The sequence below is a fragment of the Rhipicephalus microplus genome, chromosome 7 (assembly GCF_043290135.1).
Source record: "Rhipicephalus microplus isolate Deutch F79 chromosome 7, USDA_Rmic, whole genome shotgun sequence".
Taxonomy (NCBI): Eukaryota; Metazoa; Arthropoda; class Arachnida; order Ixodida; family Ixodidae; genus Rhipicephalus; species Rhipicephalus microplus.
In genome coordinates, this window is record NC_134706.1 from 122,375,326 (window position 1) to 122,400,249 (window position 24,924).

The window sequence follows — 24,924 nt, forward strand, 5'->3', positions numbered from 1 at the left end:
CGCGTGCTGGCGGCGGTGGAAAACGCGCACGCATCGGCTGACACGATCAGAAATGTTTCAAAACAATGTAATCTATCCGCAAGAATAACGAAACACTGCTGCTATATAGATGTGATAGAAGGAGCCGTATAGAACCAACGTGAAGTTTTTGTCACCAGACGGAGTAGTAAAGTTGAAGCACAGAGTAGCCATCAACTGTATAACGCTGCGCTATGTCTGAATAAGATATATAGCGCCTTTGCTTGCCTATACACCTTACTGCTGATACGTGCGACCTGTTTACTACTGCTGTTTGCTATGTATATTGCATTGTTTACAATGCTGTTCACTGTTGCGTATTATTTCTCACGAGTTCATTTATAAGATGTCTCACTCACTCACCTCCTTATGTATTTGTATACAACAGATGCAATTTACCACTTGAATTTAAATTTCAAATAAATTCAAGTTCAAACGACTGCCGCTTGTGCTACATTTTGATAAATATGACGCCTGGGCCGCCACGCGAGTTGATCGTAAGCTACCCTTTAGGCATAAAATGCGGCACATCAGGCAATCAGGTAAAACAACTCTGGCATCAGGTAAAACAACTCCCACAATTCATGCGTCAGCCGAATATCTTTATTTTCGTCCTTGCTGAATCATTCACGCATGTCTCTCTGTTAAGGGAAGGCAAGGGCCACCGCAGTACCCGCTACATATTGGAGACAATATATATCAACCGCGGAAGCATTTGCCGCCAGTAGGAGTGACTGCGTCGGATGTTGTTTTTACACCGGTCACACTACCATCAAAACACCGCACCACCATGCGACGTCAAATGATCCCGCATCGCAAGCAGCCTACCGAGGAGGTGACTATAGCTGTGCAAAAGTGTGTTAAAAATTTCAGCGGTGAAAGTACTGACACTGTCATCTAGCCCAAAACGACGTGCGGAATAAAAGTTAATAACTGGCTGATATATTAGCGATAGTAATAAAACGACAAACACAAGAGAACGTCTCATCGCGAGCAGTGCGCAGCAAATAAGGGCGCCACGATCGCACCCGCTCGTCACATGATCGACACGAATAAAAACGTCTAACGAAACGCACGTTGCATGTTACAACTACAGGCGAAATGAACGAATTCGGTTCGATGGGCGCAGAAAATGGCACATCGAAAAACGAGTTCCACCCGGAAGCACTCGTCAAAGGCGGCTGGCAGAGGACGCCAGCGACGTCCTGCTGGCGGAGACCCTGACGGAGTACTGCTCGGGTAGCCGGTCATCGCTGAGGGACCGCCGCGTCCGAGCCGCCCTCTCCTTGTAAGGTCCCTTGGGCAGGGGCACCAGCGAGTCCTGCATGGAGCGCCGTCGGTAGTCCGCGTTGTCCAGGCTCATAGTCCGGTGCCTCCGGTAGACGGGCAGCTGGACGCTGGGTAGCACCACGACGCTGGGCGCGAACTCCACGGGTCCCGACGCGGACACGAGGCCGGGGTAGGGCAGGTACTCGGTGGCCACGGCCGCCAGCGCCATTACGATGGCCATCACGTACACGACGATGTCGCGACGGTGCTCAGGCGCCCACCGGAACAGCACCTGGCGGTTCGTCACCAGATGCAGCCTTTAGCGAGGAACTCATTGTATACCCGAGGTTATAAACGAAAGCTATGCGGCGCTACATGGTTACAGTGGGGTCCTTTTTTTTTCTTACAAATCTGCAAACATTAGTTGCTTTGTACCAGTCGCCATTTACGTTCCCGAATCGCGCATAATGGGGATCAGTTCCTACGTTCAGTGTATCTTTGTTCATGTTTTTTTCAAACAGCCCCCTTGTACGACCTAAGCTACCAAAAATATGAACGTTAAGCCCAAATCCCACACCAAACATGATGCGAATAAAACGGACACGTGGTACTCGCATTTTTCTCGTATCTCCTTGTCACTGCTGTAGATTATTCGACGCGAGATTCGTAACTATGGACTAGCAGCTAGCCCGCGCTTTCGCTCAAGACTATACCGACCTCGCCCAGTGATCCGGTGAGCCGGCCGAGTGCGAAGCTCGAACAGAGGCCGGTGCAGCGGGCGCTCACCGGGTACTGGCGGACGGTGACCACGAAGGCGAGCACCACGACCAGGTTGCCCAGCAAGCGCAGCGCCACGATGAGCGCCACGCTCGCGTCGTGCAGCTGGTACCCGTAGGCGGCGGCCAGTGCGAGGGCGAGCAGGCTGAACGCTAGCCCGGCCGTCACATGCGAGCGCCTTACGCCAAAGCGCAGGCAGCAGGCGTACGCCGCGCCGTACATGGGCAGCATGCAGGCGACGCCTACGGCCGCGAACGCGCTCTGCACCGGCACGATGTCGTTCAAGTTCACCTGCGAGGGAAACTTTGCTTGCAGGCGCCTCGATGGAGCAGTAGCTAGGATGCTCGGCAGCTGAACCGAAGTTCGTGCGTTTGATCCCGGCCGTGGCGCGGTCGCATTTCGATGGAGGCGAAATGGTAGACACCCGTGTACTGTGCGATGTGGGTGCACTTCAAACAACACCAGAACGTCAAACATTACCGGAGCCCTCCACTACGATGCCTCTCTCAATCATATCGTGGTTCTGGGACATGAAACCCCTGATATAACAAAAAACACATATAGGCACGTGCAAGAAGGTGCCATGGGTATTGTCTGTGACCATCTGTAGTGAAACAACTCAGCATCGCTCAACTGAAGCCTAGAAACGATCGCTAAGCAACAATAAAACGACCTCCACCACCTATAGCCTGGAAATAACCTAGAAACCATCAGAGTATCCTTAATCGTGCAGTTTCGCTGTTTCAAGCCTTGTGTGGCCTATAGTGCAGGCTTCGCTATTTCTTCTATATGCTCTTTCACTTGCGGCAAGCCGTAGACCAAAGGCAGGCTATTGTTGGAAGCATTTCATTGCTTCGTTTTCGTTTTCGACACAACTGTGAAGCTTATTTTGAATACGACTCACGATCGGTGGGTGCTGGTCGCGCGCCTTGTATCTTGTCAGGGATTAGGGCGTGATGCAGACATTTGTAAGTGTCTCGTTCTTATCTCTCATTTTGCATTGAGGTGATAAATAGCACCATGGGTGTGCGCAGGGTTCACCTTCAGGGTCGGAAAGCTCTGTTGGTCGAGTCCAAATGGCAACATGCTTTACAACGGATGAAAAAAAAATGATACTGAAACGGTGGTGTTTTTCGCTATGGCCTGCTTTTCGTTCATGACTTCCATGAACATCGCAAGTGAACAGTGTTTGGGATGCAACATCAAGGTCCGACGGTCGCCCTTTACCGTCATACGCCTGTGCGGCTGTAGCTCGGTAAACAAAAGGGGCAGGATCACACAGAATAATTTAAGCACCAGCGCACGTATTGCAGCTTTGTATTTGCACATGTTTTCTCCGTTTTCAAAAGTTTTGCATTTTCCGTCTCAAGATAACGTACAACCAACTAAACCACCGGCGTCCGGTACCCCTGCATCATGGCACCGAACCTGATTGAAGGCGAAGCTGGTGGCTGCCCAAATGTACGAGATCAGCGCGTGGCTGCTCCTAACTTCAGGCGCGAAGATGGCAAACGGGCTGTGGTCGAACAATGGCAGCGGCATCTCGCTGTCTCGCCGCCGGGACTCGCGCGCGAACCACGCCCGGCATTCCTCGAGCGGGATGCCGTTGATGCGGGCGGCGTGCATGGCCACGGCCTCGGCCTCGCGCGCGTTCCAGTTGCGCATGAGCCAGGCGGGCGACTCGTTGCCCACGCTGCAGTAGACCAGCGCCATGGCCGATGTGGGCGCCATCAGGGCCAGGTGCAGGGCCTCCCAGCTTAGCCGCAGCTGCAACAGCACCAACATCGTCGCCGGCATGGCCACCGACGCGCCGGCCATAGCAATGAAGCAGTAGCGGTCGCGGCGAGCCGGAGTGGACACCTGCGCCGACGAAAACGGCGAATATTTTGGCAAACAACTGGCTAATGCGTTTACCTGGAGCTATAGTTGGCCCTAGCTTGATGCATACATTGTATACGCACTACGAAACCACACAGAACACAACCACCGCTTGCAGTTATGTCTGGCTCTTTGAAGTCTATACTGAGTGTTCACTGCCCCGCCGCGGTGGTCTAGCGGCTAAGGTACTCGGCTGCTGACCCGCAGGTCGCGGAATCGAATCCCAGCTGCGGTGGCTGCATTTCCGATGGAGGCGGAAATGTTGTAGGCCCGTGTGCTCAGATTTGGGTGCACGTTAAAGAACCCCAGGTGGTCTAAATTTCCGGAGATCTCCACTACAGCGTCTCTCGCAATCATATAGTGGTTTTGCGACGTTAAACCTCACAAATCAATCAATCAATCAATCAATCAATCAATCAATATATCAATCAATCTGAGTGTTCGCTGTCATAGGCGAGCGCTCTGGGAGGGGGTGGGAGCGAGAGCGGGGCGCAAAGCCAGCCCCGCTCTCGCTTATCATGTCAATGCATACATTGACATGATAGCAAGAGGGGTGTTGCGACGAACGCTTATGTGCGCTGCAATAATAAATGGATTCTGGTGGATTCGAAGCATTGCGAGAATTTAAAATATTATTGAAGTTTTCTAACATATGGTGTGTAAGGGTCGTTGCGATTTCCATCTAAAACACAACTACATGTTGTTATCGTAACGAACAACCGAAGAGTGGTCTCATAAATATCCGGTGTTTCTCGCTGTTCGTGTGTTGATACAAACTACGAAACACGTGAGCCGCACACACCAGCACGACCGAGAAATGCGGACATGCGTGACATGCAGGAGGAAGAGAGGGTTTCATGCCATACGCAAAAGGCATGCCATACTATTTGACAGAACCTTTTACTCACTAGCGCCAGAGCCATGGGCCGGCGATGTGCCGCTCTAATGGCATTATGAATCAATTTTTCGGAAGCGAAGCTCCTCTTAGTCTAACCTTGTCCCGCGTCAGACGTAATCAGCAGCATCTCCCAAACGCTATAATAGATGCATAGCTCGGCATACTCACTCATGAGTACACTCACTCACACTCATTCATACTCATTTGAATTTAGTGAGTGTGAGTATGAGTGAGTACTGATGAGTATGAGTAGGAGTGAGTAGAACGTGAGTGAGCACTTATTAGTATGAGTAGGAGTGATAATGGACATGAATGAGTGCTTTCAGTGTGAGTAGAAGTGAGTATGAACGTGAGTGGGTGCTCATGAGTGTCAGTAGGAGTGAGTATGAACGTGAATGAGTATTCTGAGTGTGAATAGGAGTGATTATGAACGTGAGTGACTACTCTGAGTGTGAGTATAAGTGAGTATGAATGTGAGAGTACTCTGAGCGTGAGTAGAATTGAGTATGAACGTGAGTGAGTATTGTGAGTGTGAGTAAGAGTGAGTATGAACGTGAGTGAGTACTCATGAGTGTGAGTAGATGTGAATTTGAACGTGAGTGAGTACTCATCAGTGTGAGTATCCGTCAGTATGAACGTGAGTGAGTATTCATCAGTGTGAGTAGGAATGACTGAGAGCTTGTGAGTGTGAGTAGGAATGAGTATGAACGTGAGTGAGTACTCTGAGTGTGAGAAGGAGAGAGTATGAACGTGAGTGAGAACGTGAGTGAGTAGGAGTTTGAACTAGGAGTTTAAACTTCGTTAGTATGAACTTGAGTGAGTATTCATGATGGCGATTAGGAGTGAGTGAGAGGTCATGAATGTGAGTAGGAGTAAGTACGAACGTGGGTGAGTACTCATGAGTGTGAGTAGACTTGATTGCGAAGGGGAGTGAGTTGCTGTGAGTGTGAGTAGGAACGAGTAGGAACATAAGTGAGTTACTATGAGTGTGATAAATATTTGTAACCATCGTAACGGCGTCCTGAATACATTGGAAATAACGGGCACTATGGCATGCAAGCTTACTGTACGTAAAAGACTTCAGTTAGTTTGAAAACTGGGGGAGCCAATACATCAGATGGGGGGGGGGGGGGGGGGGTGCGAGGTGGCCGCGCAAAACTCGAGTTGAGGGTAGCCGTCCATTTTATTGTAATTTGAATTTTCTAGGCTGAATAACTTTGAACTGCCTGTCCCTATAGCTACCGTTCTTGCTGCACTTACCTCTTGCGCTTCAGTCTACGCAACCCACTGATAATACATGTAAAACAAGGTCTTGAGAAGCTCTTTAACAAAAATCGCCACGTGAGCCGGTTCAGAAAAAAGAAATGCACTGCACAAGTGACAAAGAATAAAAAAAACGCTGAAATGGCCCGCGAGAGAAAGCACATTGTGTGCGCGACGCACATTTTGCGCAGCGATTTTGCAGTTTCTATCTCTGCGTTGTCCTTCAAGTGAAGGTTGCCTTGAACGAAAACCTTAAGTGATCTCATGACCTCTCAAGCGCGAAGCTGTGTGCGAACTTCGCCTTCTCAGTGCCCCATTAAGAAAAAAAAAAGGAAAGCTTGGAGGACGGTTGAGCTTCGCCGTCAATAGTATAGTATGCGATAGCGTAATCGGACCCTGTTCGCATCGCCGTTTCAATCCCTACCCTCGCTTCAGTTTTCGGCGGCTTATTATGCCTTCAACAGTGCAGACACAATGTGCAATAAGCGCCGAATCACCCTTGATAATTTATTCTATCATTCACATAACGCAGGCTAATACAAAAACGCACATAACGCAACTCGTTAATTACAGTTTAATTCGGCTGTCCGCGATAACCCTGCGTACGTACACGGCCAATGAACGTTAATCGTGTCCGCAGATCCATAAATAAGGCCCCCTGCAATCGACAGTGCCGGCACGGAGCCAACGAAACTGCCGTACGCAACGCATTCCATCTGAAGGCGAGGCAGAGAAGGGAGGCGCCGTCTCGACGGTCGCGCCGGGCCACAGAACACCTACCAGTTGCCGGGTGGCCGGGGTGGCCGCGGCGCCCGCCTGTCCCGCTAGTGCAGTCAGAAGGGGCTAGGGGCAATGTAACGAACGAATCAGCCGAGCCGGATGGCATGGCAACGTCTTGGGTTCTGGCGGGTAATCAGCGGCGGCCGTGTAGTATACTGAAGCTGTCGAGAGCGTCTCTATTTCGCGCGCGTGCGTCGTAGCCTACCAAAGCGCGTTTTGAGTGCTTGTAACACATTACTGAGATTCTAAACGATGTATCAGCATCTCCTACGCGTCATGCCACACAAATAAATTTGCAGGTGCGTCGTAATTGCGCTGAGTCATTGCCTGTTCGTGGAACCTACCAGCCCTAAAAGAAAGCGACAATTGTTAAGCTCGATTGTTTCTTGAGTAACCTGAGTGCACGCAACGCTACCTCAATGTTAATATTCATCATCGGCCTGACAGGGACGCGGCGCGGCGTCTGTGTTGTTCATACGACCTTCGAGTGGCTCCTGCTTCCTACAATGATCTTCAAGTGAATTTTTCAAGTGAGCGTTCAGCTTTGTTTGTGTCGCATCAGTGAAAGTGCCAGGACTATTTTGATGCCAAAACCTGCTGCGTGAGTGGACTATTTTCACGTTTTGGAACGTTTTTCTCCTGGGCTAAGCCTAACGAGGTAAGCCCACGCCGGCGCGACGCCAGCCGCGTCGCCGTTCCCGGGTGCTCTTTTCGCTCTTCGCAGGGCTTATTTTCAGAAAAGAATGGAATATCAGGTGGTGGGGGAGGACATAACCCCCGAAGAGGTGACACAAGACCGAGGTTGGCAGTCTGCAGGCGCCAGAAGAGCTGACGCGCGCTCGGCAGGCGCTAATCTTAATGGTGCTACTCTCAACGAGACGAAGTCGACAACGGCCGAGGCCCCACGAGGCCGCAACAGTGGCAATAACATCAAGGCTAGAATCATCCGCGCTGGCCGGATGCCCCAGCTCCCCAGGGAGGATACGAAGATCGTGATTCGGCCCCGCGGAGGCCTCAATATTGTCAAGACCGGCTGCACCGTGGTGGCTGATGCAATCCTGGCAGCCCCAAGCATCTGCGCCGAAGATTTGCGGGGCGACACGCTATGCCCCAACGTGCAGCAGAATATTATGGTTGTCAGCACACCTAGAAGGGAAAATGCCAACCACTACGTCAAAGTTCGGCAGATCGTCGTCATGGGCCGAACATACGAGGTCAGTGCTTACGAGGCCGCCCCTCATTCCACGTGCAAGGGCGTGATCCGAGGTATTCCACTCGTAGACGGCCCGAATGATATTGACAACAAGATCGTAAATGAAAGAAATCCGCTCGCCCTGGCAGCCAAGCGCATAGGCAGCACCGGTACGGTAATCGTCGCCTTCGACGGTCATAGAGTCCCAAACTTTGTACGCTACGGCCCCACCCTTGTGCAATGTTCGCTCTATCGCAAGAAAATAGACATTTGCTACGCTTGTGGTCGGCTCGGTCACCGTGCTGATGTGTGCCCCAGCCCAGGCGACATCGTATGTCGGGGCTTCAAATCCTGACGCACAACACAAGTGTACCCCCAAGTGCAGGCTGTGTGGTGGTCAACACCTCACGGCTGACAAGGATTGTAGGCAAAGATTCCAGATACCGTATGTCGTGCGACGAAGGCGCTGGGAGAAGTCTCGCGCCACCGATCAAGGCCAAGCCACGGCACCACCATCACCCCCCACGGATGGGCAAGACTTCCAGCAGTCACGTGGTTCCGGGGGCCGTTCCAGGCGACGTTCTCGGTCCCATTCCAGGGGCCGTTCCCGGTCCAGGAGCCGCTCCCGGTCCCGAGGAGGAACCCGGCGCTACAAGTCTGGGAGCCGCTCCAGGTCTTGATCCAGGTCTCGATCCAGGTCTACCGGGCGTCAACAGCAGCCTAGCGGGGTGTCAGCGGGAAGCAAGAAGTCGGGCTCTATAACCTGGGCCGACACGGTCCGAGGAGGGCCAGCTGAGGTACTGTCGGGGTCACTCCCAGAGCATGCGGAGAGCGCGCGCGAAATTTCCCAGCTGAAACGCGAGAACGCAGCGATGAAGGAAACTATAAACAGGCTTATGTCCGAAATTGCTGAGATTAAGAACGCGAGAAACCCACCACCGCAACCCGCCGCTGCATGCGTCGCCGATACAATGCCCCTACCCATGGAGGTGCACAGCACTAAAGCCGGCGACAGCAGCAGTGAGGGTCAAAGTGCTCCCAAGAAGAGGGCCGTCGCCTACGAACAGGAAGGCGTAGCGATTCGAGTCAGGTCTGAGCTTCGAGACACGCTATCCGCGCTCAGTGAAAGCATCAATAAGCTCGGGGAGAATTTCACCCAACTGCAGATCACCCTGGCCGCGCAAAACGACCGAGTATTCAGGGTAGAGTCGTTTCTCGAAAGCGTAGTGAAACCAGCTCTGACCTCAACCGCCGTCGTACAACCCCAGCCCGGCGCTACGGGCCCCATCGTCCACGCTATTCTTAGCCAATCTGAGGGCAGCACCAGCCCACAAAAGCACCAAGATGGCCAAGCCAAGTGAGACGTTTCTCATTTGGCAATGGAACTGCAGGGGCTTCCCTAGTAAAAAGGCGTCCTTGCAGCAGTACATTCGATGCTCTAGCGAAAAACCCCTCGTCATTCTGCTTCAGGAAACATTAACTCCAAACGTCACACTGACTGGTTACAAGCCCGTCTCGCGTTATTCTGATGGCCGGGGCGTCTGCACCTTGGTCAGTAACAAGCTCACACACATCTCTCACGACCTCAAAATGGCCACCAGCAGCGCCGAATATGTCATGACCGAGATTCTGCCGCGCAGCTCGGACCGAAGCAGCATCTTTTTTCTCAACGTGTACAGTAGCCCTAAGGACCGACGGCAGCGCTTCAGGGCCCTCTTAAAGAAGGCCGTCAACTTGGCAGGTCCCAACCCCCTGGTTGTGGCGGGCGATTTTAATGCTCCGCACCACACTTGGGGCTACCTGTACAATACCAGCAAGGGCGCGGAACTGTGGCAGAACGCGACGGACATGGACCTGACTCTAATCACCGACGAGGCCTTTCCAACTCGGTTGGGCACCTCATCCTGCAGAGACTTCACTCCCGACTTGACCTTCGTCAAGAATCTCCCCGATGTACAGTGGGCCAACTCAAACATTGACTTAGGTAGCGACCATTACGTCCTGGTGACGCAGTTCTTAGTGGTTCGAAAGAGGGCACGGGAATTTTCTTGGACAAACTGGGACCAGTTTCGCAAAGTCCGCAACGACCGACCCCTACCTGCAACCAGGCCAAGCCTACAGGAGTGGATTAGCCAGCTCAGAGAGGACGTCATAAGTACCACGAAGAATATAAGTACTGACCTTCCGGTTGAAAAAATGGATAGCCGCCTTGCCCACCTGCTCGAGGCCAAGCAGTCACTTCTCGCCCGCTGGAAAGGCCAGCGCCTCAATCGCAGGTTGCGCAAGAAAATCTCCGACCTAAACAAGAACATCGAGGAGCACTGTCGCGTCCTCTCCAAGCAGCAGTGGGACGAGGTGTGCAACTCGGTAGATGGCCAGATGCGTAATGGCAAGACATGGAACCTGCTCAAGCACCTCCTCAGCGAGACTAACACCAAAACTAACCAGCGGAACGTACTAGCGCGAACCATGCACGAAGCCAAGCAGTCCTCTTCAGAAGAGGAGGTTTTGAAGCTGCTGGTGCAAAAGTACCTCCCTGTCGACTCGAACCCCGCAACAACAACGTACCCTGAGTACTCAGGACCAGCCAACACTGAACTGGACGCCGAGATATGCCACGAAGAGGTTCGGCAGGCGCTTTACGGGCTCAATGGAAGGTCTGCCGCGGGCCCCGACGGCATAACTAATAAGACCCTGCGCAACCTGGACGACCGGTCAATCGACTACCTCACCGAGGTCATCAACGAGGCATGGAAGAGCGGCGAGGTCCACGACCCGTGGAAGGTCGCACGCACCGTGCTCATTCCTAAGCCGGGGAGGTCACCCAACTTGGACAACATGCACCCCATTTCGCTCACATCCTGCGTGGGAAAGGTAGCCGAGCATGTGGTCCTCAATAGGTTGACTCGGTACCTGGAAGACAATGGGATCTACCCGAACACTATGATTGGTTTTCGGGCCAAGCTTTCGACGCAAGACGCTATGAAGCTGCTCAAGCACCAAGTCATCGACTGCAACACTCGAGACATGCGGGCCATTCTCGGCCTCGACTTAGAGAAAGCCCTCGACAATGTTACTCACTCTTTCGTGTTGCGGTCGATTGCTGAGCTCGGCCTTGGAGTCAGATTCTACAAATATATCAAATCGTTCTTGACCCGTAGGAGAGCCACCCTCAGTGTGGGAGACCTTGTCTCCGAGGAGATAGAGCTGGGATCGCGCGGCACGCCACAAGGGTCAGTGATATCGCCCACCCTGTTCAATCTTGTCGTGATCGGGTTGTCCAAGAGGCTCTCATGTATCGAAGGCATTAACCACACAATTTACGCGGACGATATTACCATTTGGTGCACAGGTGGCAGCGACAGGCAAGTTGAGCGCTCCCTACAGGAGGCCATAGACACCACGGAAGATCACCTCCGTCCCACAGGCCTGAGGTGTTCCCCAAGCAAGTCTGAGCTCCTCCTTTACCAACCCACTAGGCGAGGGCCCAAGCCCAAAAACTGGCAGCCGATCTCGAAGAGTGATATCAAGCTCTACACCGGAGATGGCAGCGTAATACCCAGAGTCGACTCCATTCGGGTCCTCGGCATGACCATCGAGTCCAATGGTTCCAACGGCAAGACTATACTCAAGCTCGCCGCCAAGACGGATAACGCGGTTCGGCTGGTTCGGCGGGTGGCCAACCGCTACCAAGGCCTCAAGGAAGACAACCTAATCCGCCTGGTCAATGCATTTGTGCTCTGCCACTTTTCATATGTCGCAGCCATGCACAATTGGCAGCGTGCCGAGCGTGACAAGATCAACGTCTTGCTCAGAAAGATTACCAAGCGGGCCCTCGGTATCCCGATCAGGACGCGCACCGAGCGCCTGCTCCAGCTCGGAGTACACAATACGTTGGAGGAGATTGCCGAAGCGCAGGGGTGGGCCCAGCTCGCGCGCCTTTCGAGCTCCCAGACCGGCAGACATATACTCCGAGAGCTCGGTCACTCTCCGGCTGAAGTGGACGAGAAGATGAGACAAGTGCCCCGTGAGATTCGCGACCTCATCACCGTGGCACCGATACCGAGGAATGTCCATCCCGAGCACAATCGTGGTAGGCGACGGGCTAGAGCTGCCACTCTTCTCAAGCAGATTCACAGTGAGGAGCACGGCGTCAGCTTTGTCGACGCGGCAGCGTACCATGGGAGCCGCGCCTTCTCCGCAGTCGTCGTCGACTCCAAACAACAAATCACCAACTGCGCATCGGTTCACACTGACGATCCGACGATTGCCGAGCAAGTTGCCATCGCCCTGGCCATCCTGGAAGGTGAAAGGGAGGTCATCTATAGTGACTCTAGGTCAGCAGCTATTCGCGCTTTTGAGCGCGGTGTAATCTCCAAAAAAGCCCTGCGCGTGCTCCAAAGTGGTGGCCGCGACGGCATCAAGCACCACGTACTGATTTGGTTTCCTGCACATGTTGGACAGGTCCAAGGCGCTCCCCCCAACCTCAACGAGTCTGCCCACGAGGCCGCGCGCGCACTAACCGACCGCGCGGGTTCCGGGCAACGATTCGGGGCCAACGGGGTTGCGGAAAACAGGGACGCGCCTGCCACGTACAACGAAGTAACAAAATATTTTTACCTTGCGCGGAGACTATATCCACTCCCTCATCCAAATCTTAATAGGCCAAAGGCCCTTACGCTCAGACTACTGCAAACCGACACGTACCCTAACCTGAAATCCCTTCACGCTATTTATCCTGACGTGTTTCCCAATGACACTTGCCCCGCATGTGGGGATGTATCCACGCTGGCGCACATGCTCTGGGAGTGCAAGGCAATGTACACTAACCCCAACACTACATCGGTCAGGTGGGAGGCGGCCCTACGCAGCTCCCTCCTGGCCGACCAACTTTGGGCCGTCCAGCAGGCCCGCGGAGCGGCCGATAGGCTTGGCCTAACGGTCCCGACGTGGGAGTCGCCCGCTGCGCGCTGACGCGCGCCTTGCAGGACCTCAATAAAGTTTCGCAACCAACCAACCAATCAGCCTGACAACGTCCACTGCAGGACAAAGGCCTCTCCCATGATCCGCCACTCAACTCAGTCCTGTGCTCGCTGCTGCCATGATGTACCCGCGAACTTCCTAATCTCATCTGCCCACCTAACTTACTGTCTCCCCCTAGCCCGTTTGCTTTCTCTGGAAATCCGGTCAGTTATGCTTAATGACCGGCTGCTATCCTGCCTACGCGCTACACGCCCGGCCCATGTCCATTTCTTCTTGATTTCAACTATGATATCCTTAACCCCGGTTCGTTCCCTGATCCACTCTGCTCTCTTCTTGACTCTTAAGGTTACAACTACTATTTTCCTTTCCATCGCTCTCTGCGTCGTCCTCAATTTAAGCTGAACCCTCTTTGTAAGCCTCCAGGTTTCTGCTCAGTAGGTAAGTACCGGCAAGATGCACTTGTTATATACCTTCATCTTGAGGGGATAGCGACAATTTATCAGCCATGAGCTGAGATTGCTTGCCGAGTCTTCTCCACCCCACTCTTATTCTTCTAGTTACTTCAGGCTCGTGCCTCGGCTCGGCAGGTACTACCTGTCTTAAGTAGACGTATATACCTTTTCCAATTTCAAGTGCACTGCCACCTATCTCCAAGCGCTGTTTTCTTTCGAGGTTGTTGTTCATCACTTTTGTTTTCTGCCGGTCATTTTGTAGATTCCAAGAGAAGGAAAGCGGGAAAAGGGGAGACAAAGGTTTGTGGGCAAATGAGATTAGAAAGTTTGCGGGTATGAAGTGGCAACAGCAAGCAAAGGACCAAGTGGACTGGCGGAACAGGGGAGAGGCCTTTGTCCTGCTGCGATGATGATGAGTATGTGAATGTAAAAGTACGTGAGCGAGTGCGCCTGAGTATGGGTAGGCGTAAGTATGAAGGTGAATTCTTAGGTGAGTGCGGAGGTGAGTGAGGGCCTATGATCTTGAGCAGGCGTGAGTATGAAGGTGAGTGAGTAACTGAGTGAGTAACTGAGGTGCACAAAAAATTGAAGCACGAAAAGGAGACACCTAAACACGGCGCGCTGTCTCGAGGTGTCTTCCTTTTGTTCTTCAATTTTTCGCGCACCTCAGTTAAAATGAATTACCAACTCGCCCAGCAGTCCGTATTTCTCTAAGACTGTGAGTGGTCGTGAGTATGAACGTGAGCCATGAACAATGAGTGTGAGTAGGCGTGAGTATGAACGTGAGTGACTGTGAGTAGGCGTGAGTATGAACATGAGTGAGTACTCTACTCATCAGGGTAAGTAGTCGTGAGTATGAACGTAAGTGAGGGCCTATGAGTGCTAGCTGGCATGATTATGAACGTGAGTGAGTACTCACAAGTGTGAGTAGTCGTGAGTATGAAATGAGTGAGTACTCATTAGTGTGAGTAGTCGTGTGTGAGGGTCTAGAGTGTGAGTTGGCGTAAGTTTGAACGTGAGTGAGTACTCATGAGTGTGAGTAGGAGTGAGTATGAACATGTGTGAGTACTCTGAATATAAGTATTAGTGAGTATGAACGTGAGTGAGTACTCATGAGTGTGAGTAAGAGTGAGTATGAACGTGAATGAGTACTTTCAGCGTGGGTAGAACTGAGTTTGAACGTGTGTCGGTACTCATGAGTGTGAGTAGGAGTGAGTATGAACGTGAGTGAGTACTTGGAGTGTGAGAAGGTATGAGTATGAACGTGAGTGAGTACTTGGAGTGTGAGAAGGTGTGAGTATGAACGTGAGTGAGTAGGAGTGAGTGTGAGTAGACGTGAGTAAGAACGTGAGTAAGTATATTGAGTGTGAGAAGGAGTGATTAATAACGTGAGTGAGTACTCTGGGTGTGACAAGGAAGGAGTATGAACGTTAGTGAGTACTCATGAGTGCGAGTAGGCGTGAGTATTAACGTGAGTTAGCGCATATGAGTGGGAGTAGACGTGAGTATGAACGTGAGTGAGGGTGAAGGCTGAAAAAATTATGGTTAGTGAGTATGAGTGAGTAGTCTCTCAAAGTGCCGACCTATGAATAGATGGCACTGTCTCACAGAAAATACATACAAACTGCAGATGAGTGAGATTATTAATGATGGCGCTGAACTGCTACTCTGCGACTGGCTGCTGCGCGGGCTGTGCCTGAGTGCGCGAGGAACGAGTGCCTCTCTCAGTCTTCTGGATTGTTGCCGTTGGTGGGGCATGGAGCAAGCGGAGTGGTGAGTGCGGAGGGCCGCGGCGGCTCGTGTTCGTCGCCAGACGGACAAACAGACGGACGCACGCACGCACGCACGGACGGCCGCATGCATGGACGGAAGAACAGGTGGACGCACGCATGGACGGACTCACGGATGGATGGATGGGCGGACGGAAACACTGACGGACGCACGGATGGACGCACGAATGGGCGGAAGCACGCACGGACAGACGAATGGAAGCATGGTCAGACAGACATGTAGACGAAAGGACGCACGGATGGATGCACGAACCGACTGACGCAAGGACTGATGCACGTACGAACAAACGCCCTGACGCTTCACCCCACTCATCATCATTGACTCCGTGGATATGCTGTATTTTTTTTACTCAACCAAAAAGCTCAGCTGGTTGGTTGGTTAGACTTGTTGGTATAGGCAGTCTCGTTTAACATTTCTGGGCGGGTCACGCAATACAGAGCTGTTGACATCGTCAGCTCACTATGGTGGCATAGGCACCACGAAGTCGAGTTTTCCGGTGTGACTGCAGCGCCAGAACGCAATGCCTAGGAGAGAAAAATGCAACAATAGGATAAGGTCAGTCCAATGAGGACGTGATGCCCGCATCTCCATGCCCACGTGAGCGGGCTGATTGCAGCAGGTATACACGGTGACACATGCACGTGTTCGTTTTCTGCGTGCCCCTAGCGGCGAACGTCGGCGAACTTAGGTTGGGCTAGTGCCAGCAACGCAGCTCCCGCTGGTCAGCGGACGGTACCTTACTCGGCAATGCAGTTTACGAGATCTGATGGTAGCGCTAGAACACAAGGCCTAGCGAGTAGGGGCAGCAAAATCGGACTTTTTTCAGTTTTGAGCTGGGGGGTCACGGCTGATTATGTAAGCGCCCAGGAAGCCTTCTTTGAAAACGCGACAAAAAAGGCATTGACACTACAGCGTCTCAATGTGTCCAGCGAGAGTTTCATTTCCTTGGTACCCCTGGCGGTCGGTACCAACGATGCTGAGGCGGCCCAAAAAGCTTCGTCCCGCCCTCTGGTCCACTGTCGGGCGCCTATAGTGCGGCGGCAAGAGAGTGAGAACCGCGAAAGAGCAATGCCTAGTTTACTGCCTTGCCAGTGTCATGGGCCAAATAGCAAGAATTCATGAATCGTCGTGCATAAAACTATTTCCAGTGTCGGCGCAATCTGTAAAGCATATATTTTTTATACAGAATGCCGCTTGGGGGAAGCAGCATGGTCAAAGGCCCGCTGTGTAGACATACTCGCTGCGCCAGGCGTGCAGCCCGAAACCTTTTGCTGAAGATTGAGAGCTTGCTTTATGTAAGTTCGGGCGTGTGTTTGTATGCGTGCATACTGCAATACGCACAAAATGCAAAAAGGCTGGTGAGAGGGGGGGGGGGGTCATAACCTCTCTAATGCAGGCCCCATGGCCACGCCACTGTGCCCCATGTCCTCGCTCACCTCGTAGAGTACCACGTAGAGGACGAGCCAGAAGGCGTTGCTGGTGGTGGACACCACAATGCGCAGCCCCACGAACAGCAAGTACGAGTTGGCCAGGCTGGTGGCGAAGCCGGCAGCCAGGAGCGCTGCGAGCGAGATGTGCATGACGACGCGGCGGCCGACGCGGTCCGCCGCCGCGCCGGCCAGGGGCAGTGACATGGCGCACGCGGCCATGTACACCAGCACGGCCATCTCGATGAGCCAGCGTCGGTCACACACCAGACGCCACTCGCTGACGATGTTGTTGCCGTAGCGCTCGGTGTCGAAGTCCCACGCCTTGCAGGGCACCACGTGGCCGCGAGAGCCGCCGTCTGGGGGGTCATACTGCGAGCAGCGGTTGCGGCTTCCGTCGGCCTCGAGCGGGGTGCCCAGGCGGCGCCACTCGGCGACGCTCATGTTGGCGAACGCGGCCGGCGGTCGGCACCAGTGGTCCATGACGCGCGTGGTCAGGCGGAAGCTTACCAGGTGCAGCAAGAAGGCCGTGCCGGCCAGCGTCGAAGCTATCGTCACCATCACCTGCACGTAAAAATAAAGTTCTTTTTTGTGGTGATACCCGCGCGTTTCGGCTGACCCGCCTCGGAACGCTGCGTTAAAATACTTGTGTCCTCACGTTCCACCATTGCTAGCTATAGAGGAACTTTTTCTAAAGTTTATCCGGAGGCCAACCATTCACGGCGTGCCTCGTAATTGGACCGTCGCTTTGGCCCGTAATACCTCTCACCGCAATTTCGACTGCGTAACCGCCATGCGAGTATTCCCGAAGTCACGAGGAGAGAAGTGGACGCTCATAGAGGACGGTGGTAGTCTTTGCCTGCGGTAATTATCAATAAACGCGTACCTATACTTACGTACAGATAGAAATGCTGACTATGTGCATGGGTAGGAAGGAAAGGGGGAAGTGGACTTATAGTAAGCACCGTAGGAACACATATATTAGCTACAATATGGGTCAGTAATATACTTAGACAATGGGGAAAATTACTCGTACATGATCATCGTCACTTCGTGATGCGGTGCACGTCGTGACGACCCCGCACACTCATAGTTTCGCGGAAGGATTAGGGTAGGGTGGAATAAAATGAGACACAGAGCAAAACGAGACATTTTGATTGTGCTGACTTCTGTAGCTCAAAAAGTACTTTTCTTCGATTCTTTGTTTCAGCGATAGATGCTGATAGGCGTCTACCTTTTTATGTGTATAAATTTGCCATTGCTCACAACGTTTGCGCAGGAAAATTTTGCGACTGGTGTGGGTGTCTTCATGACACGGAAAAAAGTACGAAGTTCTGCTCAGCCCAATTTTTGGATCTGTGCATTAAGCTACTCCGACGTCAGTACATCAAATTAGGTATTTATTTTGTTGCTTTATACTACTAGCTGCATACCACCAAAAGTTAGGTTCATTTGGTGCACGGTGCCAAATCTATTTTTTTAATCAGGGCATGTGGTAGGGGCGAAATGCGACAAAAAGACCTCGGAATGCCTTAGAGTGTGCCTTATAAAGTGAACCATATACTCAACTAATTATATATCATTTTTGTTTAAGATGGTGAGGTCGTACAAAAAATATTATATAGGGCTTGATGGGTGGGAAACGACATAAAGAACACCGACTGCTGTTGAGGACAGGAATCACTCCATTCGCGTTATATCGAGGCTGCTCCGCTTTCCCAAGGATGCTATCAAGAAGCGAATGAAAAAAAATTGAAAAAAAAATCTCTGAGGTGAACCGTTCCCAAAGACGCCTTGGAATCGAGTTTTAATCAAATCTTTTTCATCCCAAAGTAAAAAATTAACGAGCGATATAAAATGCAAAATTCATCGCCTCACAAAGCCCGGCTGACAAAGTTGAAAGCCACGAAAGGCCCGTACAGTTCTGCATCAAAACAGCAAAAAGAGACGATTGATTGATATGTGGGGTTTAACGTCCCAAAACCACCATATGATGCAAAAAGAGACGAAGAAGCTGAGTCGGAACCTATCTAGCTTCCAATCATTGAATAGTTTAAGGGTGAAAGCGTTCAACAAAAGGCACCATTAGCACAAAGAAAAACTGAGGGTGCTTCATCATACGAGTTTTGGAGCATCACAGCGGCGGGTTCTGTCTGGATTCATTGCGTGGAGCGCAAGGAGTGGGCTCATGAAGAGAGCGTGGGTGAATTTCAGGTCCGACCTACTGCAAAATCTGAAGAGATAATTTCTTTTTCACACCATCTTGCATCACCTAAGGCCGTGTCTCATTTCGCCCCGCACGTTAGGTCAAAATGAGACATATGGTGCATTTTTGTTTATTTTTATAACACCCCTTTGGACTGTGGCAACATGGTCATATTTATGTGGCGCATACCTTGTATCTAAAGAAAAGTTTCTGCATTGGTATTCAATGGTAAATAATGAAATAAAAATAAAATATTCACTATTTTCAATTTTTTTTTCGCATTTTACCCCATCCCACCCTAACGCCAGTAGTCATTGCTATGTAGACTGTTTTACGGATAGATTTCAGTGTCGCCATGTTAGGCTGTTAACTTTTGTGTTTTGTATCTTCAACAACTAAACGAACAATGTTACGGTAGGTGCATACGCATGAATTACGTTGGGTTGCTGCATACGGTGTTTCATGCCCTTATTAATTCGCGCCGTTATGTGCAAACAATTTTGGACCATCTGCCCGAAAGGAACCGTGATCGGATGCGAAGCAGCAGCGGTGCGCACGGCATTGACCCGGTTTAAACAGGCGTCGACGTGGGTGTTGAAAGAGTGGTTTCAAGTGAAACTCAGTGTAGCATTTACTCAAGTAAACGTTTGTTTGAAACGCAAAGGCATGGGAGGTGGGTTCGGTTTCGTGTAAGTTTCATCGCAGATAAACAAGCCGCAAGATTAGACGGATTTAGTCACGCGTCTGCAGCAACCATACGAACGCAGCCTGCTAGCCATTCGCAGTGGCAGGCCACGTCCATACTGCTGCTGCGGACGCTCAACTAAATCTGTCAAGTGTTTTCACTCGACGTGCGATCGAGCTTTGCGGGTGGTCGATAGGGTGAAGTGAGAGAGAAGTATGTTGCGAGTGGGTGGAGGAGGTGGCAGCTGCTGCGGGTGAGGAAGAAGAATGACGTCGAAACGCAGCCGCGAATTTACCCACTTGGCACCGCTCCAACACGTGCGGTGAGGGGGTTCGAATGGACGCACGGGGCAGCGTTACACAGGCTAGTCAAAAAGCTTCTTTGCATCTAAAACAAACAAAAAAAACATCTGCTTAACAGCCCAAGATGTCCTGTTGTCTGTCCCCATGTGGCGGCAAAAGCGCAAATTATCCACCTTCATCTAGTGAGACATCGAGAGATGAAGCAGTGTTCTTCAGAGCAATGCAATACACGAAGCCCAAGCTAATTGTCGCTGACGAAATTTTGTATGACTCCCGCGCTCTTGTGGTCTTCTCTTATGGCAACCACTGTCTGCGGCCGGCGAACTTTGCGCATCATATCGATTGACGTATATAACACCACTAATGGCTCTTTCGCGTTCCCTGTGAAACCGTAAAGTGATCTCGTTTTATACACGCAAAACGTGTACTGGATGCATCGCTTCCTGCATATCAGAAGCAACTTAATTGCTCCTAAAAAGTAATTAGATAATATCGTAAACCCGTTCTTGCAACTTTCTAAAATGTAATTTATTGACATTGCAATGTACATATAGCAGAAAGTAACGCCATTAGATCGCTATTTCCGTTGAATAGTAATGAAGCTACCTTGAGATTGACAGAAATGTATAATTCACGGTTGCTAGAATGATTCTTGGTTGTCCTTGCTTGACTAAAAAATGACAGCATATCCACGGGGTGAATGATGGAGAGAGGGGCGAAGCTGGGTCCGCACGACGCCCTGCGCGCACGCCGCTCGGCAGCCTTGTCAATCCGCCGATCATGTGAACGCACGCGCGCCATAACGACGCTTTTATAGTACTATAGAGCGCCCCCTTGCGCATGGCGCCGCCGAAGAACACGTGATCGCAGTGGCGTGATCATCTCTTTCTCTCTCTCTCCATCGGTACGTGTAATGTAAATCCTGTTTTCATAAAACTCACATTTTATTATTATCTTTTGCTACAAAACGCCTTCTAGTGTGGGCCACTTTTGCCTTTCTCAGCGTGTATGCATTCGTTCTATACTACAAGAAGCGCCATCTATGGCTGGATTGGAGACTCAACGAGCGGTTGTTACAAACGATAACGGGGCGATCCGGTGACGTCATAAGGAGCTTCGTCCCTAAAATAGCACATGGGTGACCAGGGGACCTGGCATCACAGAAGCCGTCGTTGTTTCGTCTGAAAAAAAAAAAGGGCTTTCTCTTCTGGGGGACAGTCACGCGTTTGATTCTTCCGCACTTGGTTGAGACGCTGTCTCACTTTCAGCAAAGCGTGGAGCCGTCGTCTAGACTTTTTGTTTTTGTATGCACCGTAGAAGGCCGTAATTTTCTGGTAACGTTGTTCAAGGCTTCGAGTTAAAATGCTACGCTAATTTTCTGCCGGCCTGCCTCTTTTACACGTTGCATGTTTGGCACTCAACTTGTTTTTGTCATATTTCGTTCCTCTTCTTGAGGGTGTCACGAAGGGCCAGTAGGTACGTGACACCGCGTGTAAACAGCGCAGGAAAGGGACGAGGGTGTTGTGTTCCCTCTACTCCTCCCGTTTCTGCGCTGTTTCCATGCTTGGTCATTATTTTGTGCCCCAAGCAGGGCTGGTTCGTGGAGGAAGTTCATGTGCTCTTATAATTCCACATGATTGCACAGCCTAGTCACGTGCACTTCTAGATTAAATCTTTCATTCGAAAGTAATTCACGAAGTAGTGAGTCGTCATCTTGAAATCACTCGCTCGGTGTAATTCATCATATCACTAAGAATGCCACCATTAATTCGAAGGTTGCGGCTTCGGACGGCATTCGTACGAAAGGCTGTTCTTTCGTCCACTTTGATTCATTCCAATCTACGTCACAATTATAAACCACAATGATGTTCCCTATCCGAGTGGTTCTATTGTGCCTAACAAAAAAAGTGAGCTCCCCCCCCTTCCCCCGGCCCGAAAAAATGCGACTCACAATAGACAATACTACAGCTCACATTGCAGCAGAAAGTACTTTAAGTACTCTAAATAAATAACGGTCAAGCCTGGTGGGCATGTTGTAAAAGCGTGCCACAGATGAACACACGTAAGCGTGCGCAAGGTTCCCCTTAGTGAGGGGGGGGGGGGCGTAGGTTTGTCGCTGCGCCACCCTTTTCCTATCATGTCAACAGATGAAGCTGTCTTTGCGCCTCTTCCCCTCGCCCACTGAACTCCTCCCAAACTGTGCGCACCTATGTGAACACATGAGGGAAGGAAACGATGCTTACTGACATCTCGTGCAGACTGGGCTTCATCTTGTACGCCTGCCTTAGACTGCTGTAAACGCTTTGCAAATATATTCTCAAGAGCCTTTTGCTCCCCGTAACAACACATCTGAGAGATTGAAGCGAAGGTTCACCTGGAAGCGTCCCTCGCCCATGGGGATGCCTTCCTCGGTCGGCTGCTCGTCGGGTGCCGGCCGACGATGCCTGTCGGCCGTGGCTGCCTGCAACAGAGCCCGCCCGCTGCTGACCGAGGAACCGGCGGCGATCGTACGGGAGGAGGCCTCCATGCTGGAGCTTCTTCTTGCCATGGCTGCCGCTTCTGTGTCACGCTCGCGGATCGTGTCTAGAGCTTCGGAGGAGCGTGCTGCGACCACGGATGATGGTGGTGATGCGTTGAAGTTTATGCACGGAGCCGATGTGGCTCCTTCCTCTCTTTGATCATATTGCAGCAAGGATATGAAACGATCGAATATTTGTCGTGTAGCAGATTCCATTTACTGAGGAAAAACAATGTTAAGGCGGCCTTTAGTCAGATTGGGTTGCATTTCATCATATGTATTATTATCTTCTTGAAAGCCTCCTCATTAGGTCTTGGTCAACGGGATATCGCTGCAGAAAGATTCTTAATCGAATCAGCATGGTTTTTATCACAAATATATAAATGAACAAAATTGATTTCTTCTAACAATTTATAATGCAATATATACATAACATTATTAGTTGATTTTTTCTAATTATTAGTTTTTGGCCAATCCCTCAGAGTGGGTGTGAGCCATACTTAAGGCCATCATCATCATCCTTGGGTACCAACTAAAAGGCATGAAACCTGAAAAAGTGCCTGCTTCTGTAAACCCCTAATCCCACCAAAATGACACAATTCAAAGCGTAAAATTAACAATGGATATAAACAAATAGGCATAAATGAGACTTGCTACTTGCAAGTCACACTTGTACACGTAAATGAATAGATGACCGAATTGACCCAGGCCTTGACATCAGTACGTAATATGTGGGATTAGCAAATTCACTGAACGAATGATAACCTGACGAGAATCATTACGAAGTGTGCAACGGAAGTTCGAGGTCAGGTACTTCGATAGCACCCTAGCAATTTGTCCCAGGAGACGAAGAAACTCATAAAGAAACGTCAAAGCATGAAACGCTCAAACACAACAGACAAAACAGATATGACAGAGCTTACGAGGTTGATAAATAAACGTGAGGTATCCGATGTTAGAAGGTATAACATGAAGATAATTTAACATGCTCTAAAGAACGAAGGAAGCGTCAAATCAATGAAGAGGAACTTGGAATAGGCAAAACCCATATGTATGCACTGAGGGACAAGGAAGGCAAAGTAACTACCAATATAGATAATTGATTGATTTGTTGGGTTTAACGTCCCCAAACCACCATATGATTATGCCAGACGCCGTAGTGAAGGGCTCCCGAAATATCGACCACTTGGGGTTCTTTAACGTGCACCCAAATCTGAGCACATGGGCCTACAACATTTCCGCCTCTATCGGAAATGCAGCCACCACAGCCGGGATTCGATTCCGCGATCTGCGGATCTCCAGCCGAGTTCCTTAGCCATAAGATCACCGCGGCGTGGTTAACAATATGGATAGGATAGTTAGAATAGCGGAGGAGTTTTACAGAGATATCTGTACAGTAGCCGGGACAACCACGGCGATAATGTAAGAACTAACAGTAACCCAGATGACATCCCACTCGTAATGAAAGAAGTCAGGAAAGCCTTGAAGGAAATTTTAAAAGGCAGAACTGCTGGTTAGGATCAGGTAACATCAGATCTGCTGAAAGATGGAGGACAGATTGTGTTAGATAAACTAGCCGCCATGTTTACGAAGTGTCTTCTGACGGGGAGGGTACCAAAATGCTGGAAGAGTACTAACATCATTTTAATCCATAAAAAAGGGGTGACAAGGACTTCAAGAAATACAGGCCGATCAGCTTGCTCTCTGTCGTGTAAAAGCTATTTACAAAGGTAATTACTGAGAGGATTAAGACAAAATTAGAATTCAATCAACAAAAGGAAAAAGCAGAATTGCGAACAGGCTGCTCAACCAACGACCACATTCATACTATCAATCATGCGATATAGAAATGCTACGAATGCACCCATGGCCTTCATAGATTACAAGAAGGCAATTAATTAAGTAGAGATATCAGCAGCCATGCAGATGCTGTGGCATCAGGGTGTCGGCGAAAGATATATAAATATCCCGAAAGAAATCTACAGCGGATCCCACTGCCACTATAGTGCTTCATAAAGTGACAATTCCAATGAAGAAGGGTGTAAGACAAGCGGATACGATCTCTCCAATGCTATTTACTCCGTGTTTACAGGAGGTTTTTAGAATCCTAGAATGAAAAAAGTTGGAGATAAGAGTTAATGTAGAGTACCTTAGTAACATGCGCTTCACCGATGGCATTTCATAGCTGAGTAACTCATGCGATGAATTGCAATTCATGATTACTGAATCAGACATTAGAGCAGAAATGTCGGTCTTACAAACAATCTGCAGAAAACGAAAGTAATATTCAACAACCTCGGAAGAAAACACCGCTTTGAGATAGGTAGCATTGCACTGGTAGTCGTAAAATAGTACGTCTACTAATGACACGTAAAGCCGAACCACGAGATTGAAGTAACTAGAAAAATAAGAATGGGGTGGAGCACATTTGGCAAGCATTCTCAAATAATGAGTGGTGGCCGTGAGGTAGACACAAAGTACGCAG

At 50.5% G+C, this 24,924-nt stretch overlaps 2 protein-coding genes across 2 annotated transcripts in view; one reads left to right on the forward strand and one right to left on the reverse strand.

Moving 5' to 3' along the window:
• LOC119179900 (uncharacterized) overlaps positions 1–24,924 on the forward strand; it is a 127,589-nt gene that overhangs the window by 21,800 nt on the left and 80,865 nt on the right. The gene's annotated exons all lie outside the window — the stretch shown is intronic.
• Positions 1,190–22,448, reverse strand: LOC119179088 (solute carrier family 22 member 7). The gene is made up of 5 exons (XM_075870099.1): positions 22,296–22,448; positions 16,738–17,292; positions 3,493–3,924; positions 2,074–2,355; positions 1,190–1,579 (listed from the first exon to the last, which is right to left on the reverse strand). Exons 1-5 carry the CDS (start codon positions 22,446–22,448, stop codon positions 1,190–1,192), a joined length of 1,812 nt encoding a protein of 603 aa, XP_075726214.1.

Excerpts from the sequence above, each read along its gene's own strand:
- LOC119179088 (XM_075870099.1), bottom strand. The coding sequence starts at position 22,448 with ATGGAGGCCTCCTCCCGTACGATCGCCGCCGGTTCCTCGGTCAGCAGC. Across the intron at positions 3,925-16,737 it reads TCTACGTGGTACTCTACGAG|GTGTCCACTCCGGCTCGCCG; the intron begins GTGAGCGAGGAC and ends TCGTCGGCGCAG. Across the intron at positions 1,580-2,073 it reads TCACCGTCCGCCAGTACCCG|GTGCTGTTCCGGTGGGCGCC; the intron begins GTGAGCGCCCGC and ends ACGAACCGCCAG.